This window comes from Littorina saxatilis, linkage group LG1 (assembly GCF_037325665.1).
Source record: "Littorina saxatilis isolate snail1 linkage group LG1, US_GU_Lsax_2.0, whole genome shotgun sequence".
In the NCBI taxonomy this organism is placed as follows: Eukaryota; Metazoa; Mollusca; class Gastropoda; order Littorinimorpha; family Littorinidae; genus Littorina; species Littorina saxatilis.
The window spans coordinates 63,327,031-63,339,887 of record NC_090245.1 but is presented as its reverse complement, the minus strand read 5'-3'; the positions used below and the strand labels follow the sequence as shown (position 1 = coordinate 63,339,887).

General features: G+C 41.5%; 1 protein-coding gene across 2 annotated transcripts in view; it reads right to left on the bottom strand.

The window, feature by feature from the left end:
• LOC138976013 (opioid-binding protein/cell adhesion molecule-like) overlaps window positions 1-12,857 on the bottom strand; it is a 217,196-nt gene that overhangs the window by 30,599 nt on the left and 173,740 nt on the right. For both annotated transcript variants that reach the window (XM_070348806.1, XM_070348811.1), the window contains exons 7-8: window positions 8,480-8,622; window positions 7,472-7,619 (exon numbers count right to left, since the gene is read on the bottom strand). In XM_070348806.1, the coding sequence (XP_070204907.1) occupies window positions 7,472-7,619; window positions 8,480-8,622 (291 nt within the window). The remainder of the gene's footprint in view (window positions 1-7,471; window positions 7,620-8,479; window positions 8,623-12,857) is intronic.

Below are 12,857 nucleotides of genomic sequence, written 5' to 3'. Positions count from 1 at the left end.
TGTCTAAAAAGAACACCCAACAAAAAACATGCCCCCTGAAGAAGGAGTTGATCTGTCAAAGTGCCTTCTTGCCCTTCGGATGCAGGCAACCTTGTCTGTCCTGACACCAGTTTTTCGTCGTTAGTGGTCAACGACCACCCCCCATGTCATTATCTTAGAGTCGACAAGGTTATATTTAGGTGACCATTGCTTTTTTTATTGCTTAACAAAACTCCTATCTTAAAACACGCGACCTTGATTAACGCTCTCGCTTCCTGCGTTACAATCTCACAAATTGTTCAATATCAAGAAATGGTATTGGGACATATTTTTCGTGATAAGAAATGTGACGTTAGGCAATTTACATTGCAGGACATTCAGTTTGTATATATAGTACTCATGTCAACCCATATTGACAGGGACTAGGACGTTTTCTTTCACTTAGACCTGCATTATACAATGACTACTGTCTGGATCATGTTAGATTCCAAGCTGCGCCTAGGTAAAAGAGCGAGTGTGTGGTATGCAACAGTTGTCAAGTGTGATCCATGGTCAAGGGACCCTAAAGCCCCAGTATGTCTAAAATAGTTTACAGAGCGATTTAAATCTTCTCATGAAAAAAGCAGTTCTAACCTTATCGAACACACTTGCAATAGCATTTAATACCATTAAATGACACAGTTTGTTTGAATGGCTGTTTAGCTCGTGTAAACCACACACCTGTTTTCGTCGTTTATCTATAACCCCTGAGCCATCGTGAACCCGTGTGATCCACTTTCCTTTTTTTCACAATTTAGTAGTCAGTTTGTGATTTCAATGCGACTCGCTGTATGCAATAGCACGTCATTGTGTACCTCTGAATCTAAAACGCAACAAACGGCTGCGAGTCACACAAACTGAGCGGTGGCGGTTGACCATTCGTCTGCAACGAGAACCACGTTTTGCGGGACACACTTCCGGGCTATCTTTTTTTTACATTTAGTCAAGTTATGACTAAATGTTTTAACATAGAGGGGGGAATCGAGACGAGGGTCGTGGTGTATGTGTGTGTGTGTATGTGTGTGTGTGTGTGTGTGTGTGTGTGTGTGTGTGTGTGTGCGTGCGTGCGTGTAGAGCGATTCAGGCCAAACTACTGGACCGATCTTTATGAAATTTGACATGAGAGTTCCTGGGTATGAAATCCCCATACGTCTTTGATGACGTCATATCCGGCTTTTCGTGAAAGTTGAGACGGCACTGTCACGCCCTCATTTTTTAACCAAATTGGTTGAAATTTTGGTCAGGTAATGTTCGACGAAGCCCGGACTTCGGTATTGCATTTCAGCTTGGTGGCTTAAAATTTAATTAATGACTTTGGTCATTAAAAATCTGAAAATTGTAAAAAAAAAATTTTTTTTTTATAAAACTATCCAAATTTACGTTCATCTTATTCTCCATCATTTGCTGATTCCAAAAACATATAAATATGTTATATTTGGATTAAAAACAAGCTCTGAAAATTAAATATATAAAAATTATTATCAAAATTAAATTTTCGAAATCAATTTAAAAACACTTTTATCTTATTCCTTGTCGGTTCCTGATTCCAAAAACATATAGATATGATATGTTTGGATTAAAAACACGCTCAGAAAGTTAAAACGAAGAGAGGTACAGTAAAGCGTGGTATGAAGCACAGCGCAACCGCTACCGCGCCAAACAAGCTCGTCTCTTTCACTGCCTTTTGCACTAGCGGCGGACTACGTTCAGTTTCATTCTGCGAGTTCCACAGCTTGACTAAATGTAGTAATTTCGCCTTACGCGACTTGTTAAACTTTCAAAACTTCGAGTTGAACTGATCTTGTCTTGATGAAAAAAGAATTCTTTTATGATATAGGAATTTTTGTGTAACAAGCTGTCAATTTATCATTTCGATTTTAAAAGTTAGGTCCAGCGCCAAAACGCGCCTCCCGATTGTCTGATGAGACAATCCGGCTCGCCACGCAAAAATAAATTCTTTGAAAATTGCTCGCTCTTTACGTAGGGCACCTAGGATGTTCTCAAGCGGTGAGTGTTCAAACGAAAGGGTGTTTGTACTGTGTGTAAAAGCCTGACAGTGTTTGTGATGGTTTACGGGAGGCTTACTGATGAACAATCGATGCATATTTGTGCTGTGCGGGTTTCGTTGTTGCTGCCTCAAGGATTTCTTGAACTCTTTGACCCCTGCCCTCTGGCTGACCTCTTTCGTCCTTATGCCCCTAAACGTACTTTGACCTTGTGACGTCATCAGTGTCATTTTGGGAACTTTTCACTTCACCATCCAAATACTGCCTGAAATACTTGCACGAACTGAGGCTAGTTGAGCCAGATCAATATACAGAATGGTGACAAAAGTCTTGCATATTCGAGGTCGACAAACTACAGAAAAAACCCAGAAAATAAGCAAGACTGAACGTATAAGTTACAGCTCCGTCCATCCATGGTATCGCGTGGTATTTTGTTGAGACTGGGTTAATGAATATTATGACATCACTCGAGGCTCTGCCGAGAGTTACGTCATTATTTTAATTCACCCGGTCGAGACAAAATACCACGCGATACCATGGATGAATCGGAGCTGTAACGTATATATGACACTAGAATGAATACCCGCTTCGCCGGGTAGCCGGCTTCGCCGGGAAGAAGCACTTAGAGCCGTACGCCGGCTTCGCCGGGTCCGAACAATGGACCCGCCAAGCTTAGGTCCCTCCCAGATTCGTGGAATGGGAACAGCACGAAAATGATTCAGTGGCCATAATGCCATTCCTGACCATATCGAGTCCCATCCTTGTCGACGAATGTAACCGTGTTAATCACCTTTGGAGGCGAACTCCACTCAAACAGGACTGAGCAAGTTATGGCTTCTCAAAGGAAGGCCAGTACATAAATTTACACAAAAGCCGCCAGACCACATCACAAACAGAACTGAACAATGCACAGGTGTTGCTTACATAGAGACACACACACTCACACACACACACACAAAAACACAGAGAAGTCGTATCTATAGAGAGATAGATGACCGTGTATTTTTCGCGTGGCTATAAATTGATTCGACCTTTGCACTTTTACAGTGAGGATAATTTACGGGTCCAATTTACGTTCTGTACACTGCGTTGACCTTCTAAAAATAGTAACAGTAACAGAACGCCGGGAATATCCGAAGACGCTCAGCGCAGTGGACAGCGCAGTGACATTCTAAAAATAGTAGTAACTTACAACTGAACGGGAAAGCCACACGAAGGAAGGGAGATAAACGCCAAACACTGGAGAAGATAAGGAAGAGTTACTTATAATGGTGAAATGAACACAAAACCAAAAATCAGTTCAGCGCTGCGCGCTGAGAGCACGTGTTGAAGTATCTCATGGATGATATTGTGTCCGGGGTGTAGCTGAATACGGTGTCCAAATTTGAAAAAGATCCACCGAGAACTTTGGCGTTGTGATGTGGTGTAGCGGCTATGGTGTGTCGGTATGGGGGCCCGGGTAGCTGAGATGGAACCAAAATAGCTGAGGTGGAACCAAAATCGGTTCAGCGCTGCGCGCTGAGAGCACGTGTTGAAATATCTCATCGATGAGGTTGTGTCCGGGGTCTCTCTGAATAAACCCACCAAATTTGAAGCAGATCCATCGAGAACCTTGGCCGCGCATCGCGCACAGACAGACAGACACACAGACACTAGTCGTATATATATATAGATGACCAAAGCAAGGAGAATTTGTTATGGGCTGTGGAAACAAAGCATGGGAAATTCACCATGGTCAGAATAATCAACGCAAGCCTAACAGTTGTAGAACTATATTTTGTGTCAGTCTTGGCAAGGCCAGTTTTGTCCAGTTCCGGAAAAGACATCTCACAGGTATTCATTCACCCTGTCGAGACAAAATACCACGCGATTCCATGGATGAATCGGAGGTGTAACGTATATATTCCGTGACGCATCAAAGCTAATTTTTGTTTTGAAATGTCTTCACAACGTACAGATAATTTATAACGACATAATCGCCATCACAAGACAGGTACTACATAGTTTGTTTGTCGTCTGCTACAAATCTAGTCTTGTTGGTTGACACGGAGTGGATAGAAGCTTCAATCGTACATCGACCGGAATAAATGCTCAATTCCCTGTCATTTCGCCATGAACATTGTTTCTTTTTTCACTTTTTGGTTAACATTAAAACGGCAACCCAAAAGAGTGTTTCAGCTGTTGCAACACACGGGTTTAGCTATTACTTTCGAGTGGCATGTTCCGCAGTCAAATTCGACACCGGAAGCGAAAATAAGTGTCGCCCATACTGTCATAAAAAGACGTCATGACAAAGTTACAGGCAAAACTAAAGAGACTTTGACGTCATTTGTTTTTTGTTCGGACGATTACATAAAAGATTTCCTTTTTACATTTAACATCTATAGAGGGGGAATCGAGACGAGGGTCGTGGTGTATGTGTGTGTGTCTGTCTGTCTGTGCGTGTGTGTGTGTGTAGAGCGATTCAGACCAAACTACTGGACCGATCTTGATGAAATGTGACATGAGAGTTCCTGGGAATGATATCCCCGGACGTTTTTTTTTCGTTTTTTTGATAAATACCTTTGATGACGTCATATCCGGCTTTTTGTAAAAGTTGAGGCGGCACTGTCACGCCCTCATTTTTCAATCATATTGATTGAAATTTTGGCCAAGCAATCTTCGACAAAGGCCGGACTTCGGTATTGCATTTCAGCTTGGTGGCTTAAAAATTAATTAATGACTTTGGTCATTAAATATCTGAAAATTGTAAAAAAAATAATTTGTTTTTAAAACGATCAAAATTTACGTTCATCTTATTCTTCATCATTTTCTGATTCCAAAAACATATAAATATGTTATATTCGAATTAAAAACAAGCTCTGAAAATTAAAAATATAAAAATTATTATTAAAATAACATTTCCGAAATCGATTTAAAAACAATTTCATCTTATTCCTTGTGGGTTCCTGATTCCAAAAACATATAGATGTGGTATGTTTGGATTAAAAAGACGCTCAGAAAGTTAAAAAGAATAGAGATGCTATCCTTCTCAGCGCAACTACTACCCCGCTCTTCTTGTCAATTTCACTGCCTTTGCATCGAGCGGTGGACTGACGATGCTACGAGTATACGCTCTTGCTGTAAAAATGCAGTGAGTTCAGTTTCATTCTGTTGGTTCGACAGCTTGACTAAATGTTGTAATTTCGCCTTACGCGACTTGTTTACATTTAGTCAAGTTTTGACTAAATGTTTTAACGTAGAGGGGGGGGAATCGAGACGAGGGTGTGGTGTATGTGTGTGTGTGTGTAGAGCGATTCAGAGAAAACTACTTGACCGATCTTCATGAAACTTCACATGAAAGATCCTGAGTATGGTATCTCCAGACGTTTTTTTCATTTTTTTTTTATAAATGTCTTTGATGACGTCATATCCGGCTTTTCGTGAAAGTTGAGGCGGCACTGTCACGCTCTCATTTTCAAACCAAATTGATTGAATATTTGGTCAAGGAATCTTCGACGAAGCCCGGACTTTGGTATTGCATTTCAGCTTGAAGGCTTAAAAATTAATTAATGAGTTTGCTCATTAAAGGCACAGTAAGCCTCCCGTAAACCATCACAGATACGGTCAGGCTTTTACACACAGTACAAACACCCTTTCATTTAAACACTCACCGATTGAGAACATCCTAGGTGCCCTCCGTAAAGAGCGAACAATTTTCAAAGAATTTATTTTTGCGTGGTTTATCTTACCCCTGAGCCATCGTGAACCCGTGTGATCCAGTTTCCCTTTTTCACAATGTAGTCGTCAGTTAGCCTTATTTGAATGCGACTCGATGTGAGCTTATTTACAATAGCACGTTTTTATGCACGAAACAAACGGCTGTGGTTCACAAGAACTCTAGCGATGGCTTTTGACTGTTGAGAGGAACGGCGATATGCACTGACTGATAAACCGTCGTCTGCTATAAGACCATTGCGTGACCCTGCTTCCGGGCTTTTCTTTTTTCAAACTTTCACAACTTCGAATTGCACTGATCTTGTCTTGATGAAAAAATAATTCTTTTATGATTAAAGAATGTTTGTGTAACAAGCTAGATTTTAAAAGTTAGGTCTAGCGCAAAAACGCACCACGGTCCAAAAACATTCTGATAATCATCGATCCACGGCTGTCGCCAGTTTAAGGGAAGTAACTCATTTTTGACCTGAGTTCAGGATGGGTCCAAAAAGTGTTCGAGACAATCTGCAAAATTAATTCTTTAAAAATTGCTCGCTCTTTACGTAGGGCACCTAGGATGTTCCCGTTTGGTGAGCGTTCAAATGGAAGGGTGTTTGTACTGTGTGTAAAAGCCTGACAGTATCTGTGATGGTTTACGGGAGGCTTACTGTCCGGGCGTGATTTCCGGGATATTCATAACAGCCGTCCAGCACCAAAACGAGGCGCCATTGTTCTTCAGGGCCAAGTCCACGAAAATAAATTCTTTGAAAATTTCTCACGCTCGACAGAAAGCAGCCAGGATGTTCCCGTTCGGTGAGCGTTTAAATGGAAGTATGCTTGTACTGTATGTAGACGCTCGGGGAGCTCTGTGATGGTTTACGGGAGGCTTACTGTGCCTTTAAAGTTGTCATTAAAATCGAATTTTCGCAAACAGATTTAAAATTGATTGCATCGTATTCTTCATCACATTCTGAATCTAAAAATATATATACATATGTCATGTTTACTCTTAAAATGTGGTCACAATTAACGAAAATAGATTAATTAATCTTACGATTAAAATTTAAGAAATCGATCCAAAAATGATTTCATCTTATTCTTTATCATTTCCTGATTCCAAAATCATATAGATATGATAGGTTGTACTCAAAACAAGCTCAGAAAGTTAACAAGAATACAGAAAAGCGCGCTTTCCTGCTTAGCACAATACGCTACCGCGCTAATCTGGCGTGTCAATATCACTACGTTTTGCACGTGGGAGGTGAGCGATTTCCTTCACGCGGGGATTGACAAAGCTGTACTGTCTTGGTGAAAAAATACAGTGTGTTCAGTTTCATCCCGTGAGTTCGACAGCTTGACTAAATGTAGTAATTTCGCCTTACGCGACTTGTCTTGTTTCTGCGGCTGCGCAAGTTATTTGCCTAGGTCATGGCCGAACTTTAGTCCTACGGAGCAATATCGCGGGATATTTTCTCACTAGAATAACAGAGACAAAGAAGGGAAGTCATGCTATATATAGAATTACAGCAGGATACCTGACCTTACTACGTTACAACTACCTTTAGACAACACGACAAAATTAGTGCTGTATTAGGACCAACGTTTTCTGGAACGAAACGGGAGAATACAAAAAAAGCGAAGAAGATCTAAAAACTGTGACTGAAAAGTAAATCCGTGGAACAACAGCAAGGCAGGAAGTAAATGGAAGAAGACAGAATGGATTAAAGTGTAACACATACATCGCCGCGTACCGTTTAGAACATCCACCCGTGCACTGGCGATCTGCAGGTCAGACGTCCGGCACACGTAGATCCCTGCGTCCTTCATGTTGGCATTCTTAATCTCCAGAATGCTGTAGATGGTCTTCTCTGTTAGTGACATTCGTTTCTCAATTGAGATCTGCAAGTAAAAGGCAAAAGCATTCTCAAGGGATCTGGCTGATTGCTGTCATCAGTTGTAGTTCCTTAAAATCATTGTTAGTAGCTCGTTGAAAACCAGCCTTTATTCAAACATGGATTGACGTTTTGATTATGTTTTAAATATCAGTGCACCTGCCCCCTTATGCACGCACTACTGGCACGTGCATAAACAAAGAAGCTTGAGACATGTTTATGTGTATACCTGTCTCTTTGCCTACCTCGATCTACAAGTCACATTCGCCATCTTTCCTGTGTTTTGCTCTTCTCTCTATAGTGAGCGGGTGACGTGTGTGTACTGAGACTAATAATAAGGTAGCGACATGCTGATAGCAGGGCTCCTGCCAACGTGCTGAATGCAGGCTGCGACGTCTGGCAGCCATGCGTGCAGCAGTGTCGCCACCCAATCTTCCTTGTTTTGCAATTAAGGTAGGACGTTTGAAGTCACTGTCATTTTCCTGCATTTCAGCGGCATACGTTGGACATCGGCTTGTAACCTTGTTCTTCTGCATCTAAGTGGTTGAACACTGGGTTTATCAGCTACTATTTCTGTACTCAAACGGTAAAACACTGGATTGAATTTTTCTTTTCCATTTAACAGTGGAACGACGGTTTTATTAATTGTTTCTTTCACATATTCAACGATATGAAAATGGGCGTACGATCTACCTGACCCATTGTAATCTGCTGGGAAAACAATTGTTTGCATTTTTATTTCTGACGACACCGGCCACGATGATGAGTCAAATAAGACAGTTGATACTGGCAGTGACGAGGTGACAGGCGTGGCATATCTTTCTCATTTGCTTCTTGTTTGTAATATGTGATGTGTTTGCTTTTCACCTGGTAAGCAAAGTCGGAGAGCAGCTTTTGACCGTTGAGGAACCAGTCGATATCGTCTGGCGGGTGTTCCTCTCCCGTAGCGTTGCACACCAGTCGGATCACGCTGTTCTTCTCTACGTATGTGTCGCCCTCTATGTGGATCTCTGCACACACCCAGTGGCCTCTGCTCTTAGTAATCTTCATCTTTCATCAATGACTCCATTGAGGTAAGAACACGACGTAGATGCATTATCCACAAAAGAATACGTATAAGTAATATCTAAGAAATGTAAATTTCAGGTGTGTCTTCAAAAAAGTGACATGAGTAGCGTTTACAAACTTGACACTTTTAAACTATAAGCTGTCTTGTGAACAGAAACACAACTCCAATTACCAAGCTCTCTCTACGGTGGTCTTTCGCCAGCAGATTCACTTCCCAAAAGAATGATAATTGTTAATGCAAATCTTTACACCATTCCCTATTCTGATACATACAAGCAAAACGAGCAGCAAGAACAGGCCACGACAAGTAATGTCTTCTGGCAAAACTGTCGATTTCCCGTCATGTTTATTCACAATCAATGAAATCTCTTCTCATGAATCGCAAAACAAAAACTAAACATGGCCAGAAAATCCCGCCAATTGGGGATATAGGCGACCTCAGGCTGAAAAGGGAAGACATATTGATTACTTTTTTTATCCACAGATTTAATACATTTGCCTCCTTTCTCGCCCGTCAATTCAAGGGTACATTTTTGTTTTGTCACACACGGTGTGTGTGTGTGTGTGTGTGTGTGTGTGTGTGTGTGTGTGTGTGTGTGTGTGTGTGTGTGTTTGTGTGTGTGTGTGCTCTTGTGTGCGTGTGTACGTGCTTGCGTGCGTAAATGTGCGACCTAACAACTGATACAATAGTCGACACACATCAAAACTAAAGTTAACAAGTCGCGTAAGGCCACAGAATGAAACTGAACGTAGTCCGCCGCTAGTGCAAAAGGCAGTGAAAGTGACGAGCCTGTTAGGCGCGGTAGCGATTGCGCTGTGCTTCATAGCACGCTTTACTGTACCTCTCTTCGTTTTAACTTTCTGAGCGTGTTTTTAATCCAAACATATCATATCTATATGTTTTTGGAATCAGGAACCGACAAGGAATAAGATGAAATAGTTTTTAAAACGATTTCGGAAATGTAATTAATGTGCAGTCTCACAAGGGACTTAAACCACAATTTTGAGTTATTTAACTGTGCTTCAAACCGATTGCGTGAAAAGGGTGTGTACTATCTTACACGTGAGACGACGACTCTGGGCCTCTCCTGAAATAGCCTGTCAGGAAGGGTCAGTGCTCACTTCATTCAAGAGTGACCACATCTATATCACTCAATTTCCTCCTTTCAGAGTGACCACAACTACACTCAATTTCCTCTTTCATTTCCCTGGCTAGTGAAGTGTGCAGCAACGAGTGGGCCCCAAGCCACGCCGCTTGGCCATACCAGCGCTCGCCCTTTGAAAAAATAGCATGTGCTTCCTTTGTAATGAGTGTGCATTTGCACAGCAATCTTAGATGCTTGAGTCTTATCCACATGTCTGGAATAATTGTGCAAACCAACTAACCAACCATTCAGACAACCATTCAACCCAACTCAGATACAGGATTACTTGTGAGACAACAATCACAAAGTTTTAGTTCTTAAAGCCATGACTCAATGAGCAACAAATCTCCGGAGCGTACATACGCAATTACCACGAAAAGCTGCATTATCTCACACATCATCACAGAGGTACTTTAGTGCAAACAGAATCATGCATATCTATTGCTAACGCTTGGCGTATTTCATTCTGCAACACCCATCCGAAAGGAGGGGGAGGGGGGAGCTTCGGCGGTAATGCCAGTGTGATCTTTATGCCGTTATGGCTTGGTAGTACATGCGTTGTTTCAACACGTAACTGCATGCCAGAACGTGAGTAAGAAGTGTTTCAAGCTCGCAGCGATCACTCGGGTTTATGTGCAGAGGAACTAAAACAAAAGAACAACAAAAAACAACAACAAAATTAAAACGCAAAACAAAAACCAAAAAAAAGTTTGCACACTATCAGCTGATTCGGAGAAAGTTGGTATATTTGTTTCTCCCCGAAATGTTCCAGCTGCGACCCCTCTTCTGTTTATAAAACGATCTTCTTCAAAAAAGAAAATCAATACTGCCTTTGACGTGAAATTAGATTAATCTTTTTGTGATATCTGAAACCGCTTTCTTGAGACATGAACCAACGTAGAGAGAAGCAAACGAAAAACAGCAGTGTTCACACATTTAAGGATTAAAAAAAAAGTAGAACAGAGCAAGCGTGGTGTTCTACGTCAAGAAGTGGGGGTGGGGGCTTGGATATTTACTGGCAAAATGGCTGGTTCTACGGGACTTGGGATCGGCGTCACGAGTTTGATGAGCCTCCGAAGGTCCAAGACACTGACAGTCTAAGACTAAGAAGTTGCGTTATCTCTGAGAGTATACGACAAACAAATTGCGTTATGTCTGCGGATCAAAAACACAGAAATTGCTCTCTGATTGTCCAAGACAAGGAAAACGCGTTATCTTTGACAGTGTATTTGGTTTTTCTAATTTCAGAATGTATAACCAGACGACCGCTTAGAGGAAAACATCAAGCAAGGACCGTGTGTTCACAGTAAACACAGCGTGTATAGATGGAGTGCCATTTGTAACGGTACTGCGTCTCCGCCCTACTCCATTAAAACCTTCTTCCCTCGGACACATTACGAAAGGAAAGGAGGAAAGTATCAATCACTTGCGTCGGGCGGCTGTTCTTTGATGTTTTCGATTTGATATGCTTGACTAAAAGCCCCCCGTACATTAATTAATACGAAGAAATAGTCTGTGTCTGTAATCTCCGGGTACCATTTGATGTCGGCGGAACGCTGCTGGGTTGGAATGTCGATTGGGGATAATAAGGCCAAGAATGCTTGAGTTCCATAGAACTGTATAGTGTCAAGGACTCCTGCTGGACCGGAGAAGGTACATTTGGTGTTTTGCTAAATTCCATGTTCGAACGTTGAGCTGAGAGCAAGTATTGTTAAAAACAACAACAATTAACTGATTTTAAACAGAACCATGCATGCACTGCGCATGAGGTAATAATTATGGTCCGTTTCGTGCGAAGGAGCTCTTAACAGTCCTGACAAGCATTCTTGGGAGAAATCTTGAAATACTTCGTATCAAAGACCTCTGCTAAAAACAAACAAACATACGCTTCCGAAAAAGATGATGCTACAGCACGGAGCTTAGATGCAAATACGCGTTTGGCCTCGCTCCCCCCCCCCCCCCCCCCCCCATCCCCCACCACAAAAGTAGTATCCAGTTTATAGCGATCTTGTTTGAAAATGTGGAATTGTATCAGAGTGCACTGTCAACCGATTCACCGCCCCACTGTGCCTATTACGTTTGTTGATCGGACCATGTTCTTATAGTTGTCTTGCACTTGTGTTATTGTCACTGTATGCGGCCCTTCTACAGCTGACGTTGGTTTCATACACTTCCTCTACTTATTCAGTTTGTAGTCAGTCAAAAAACTAAACATATTCATTGTTATTGTTTCTTTACTTTTTTTATTTAGAGATGCTTATTGTGCCTGTAAACTCTCATTTTCCTTTTGTTTAAATATATTGCCCGGATTGTACTCAAGCCAAGCTTTGTTCCTAGTGTACTGCACAGGGTTGAAATACAATCTTACGTTCTTGTCGTTGTTCTATTGTTCTCATGTTGTGGACCGGATGGGTTATATATTCATCGATTTAGCAAATCTCTTCTCCTCCCCCTCCGAAATCTCTCTCTCTCTCTCTCTCTCTCTCTCTCTCTCTCTCTCTCTCTCTCTCTCTCTCTCTCTCTCTCCACCGTGAATGTCATTAGACTATTTAAACACATGTTTAGTCTGAAATCCTGAACACCACAGTATGCCAAATGCACAGATTTGCATTTTCTATCACTCGTTGTCGAATGTTCGCCTGAAAAGATATTTAAAAGAACAAACAATGCCCCACCTTTACTGAGCTATCATTTACAGTTTCTGTCAGCGCTGAATTGCATAGCAATGGTATTTGATTGAGACTGTTCAGCAGGCTGTTCACTCTGTCAATACTTAACTGCATCCTTAAACAGATCTGTAAGGCGGCCCAGAGCTCTAATGTAGGTGGGAATGTTAAGTGTGAGTAAACAGACTGTCTATCAACGCCAGTTAAAGTCTTTAAAGCTGTCAGCTCAAGATGTCTTTCATACCGCATGGCTTAACGTGTTTGCTCAAAGGAATCCGATGTAAAAAAAAAAAAGAAAAGAAAAAAATGGCTTTGCATGATCATCCTTGTTTATTTCCCTGTCATATTTTATTTCTTTTGGTGTGT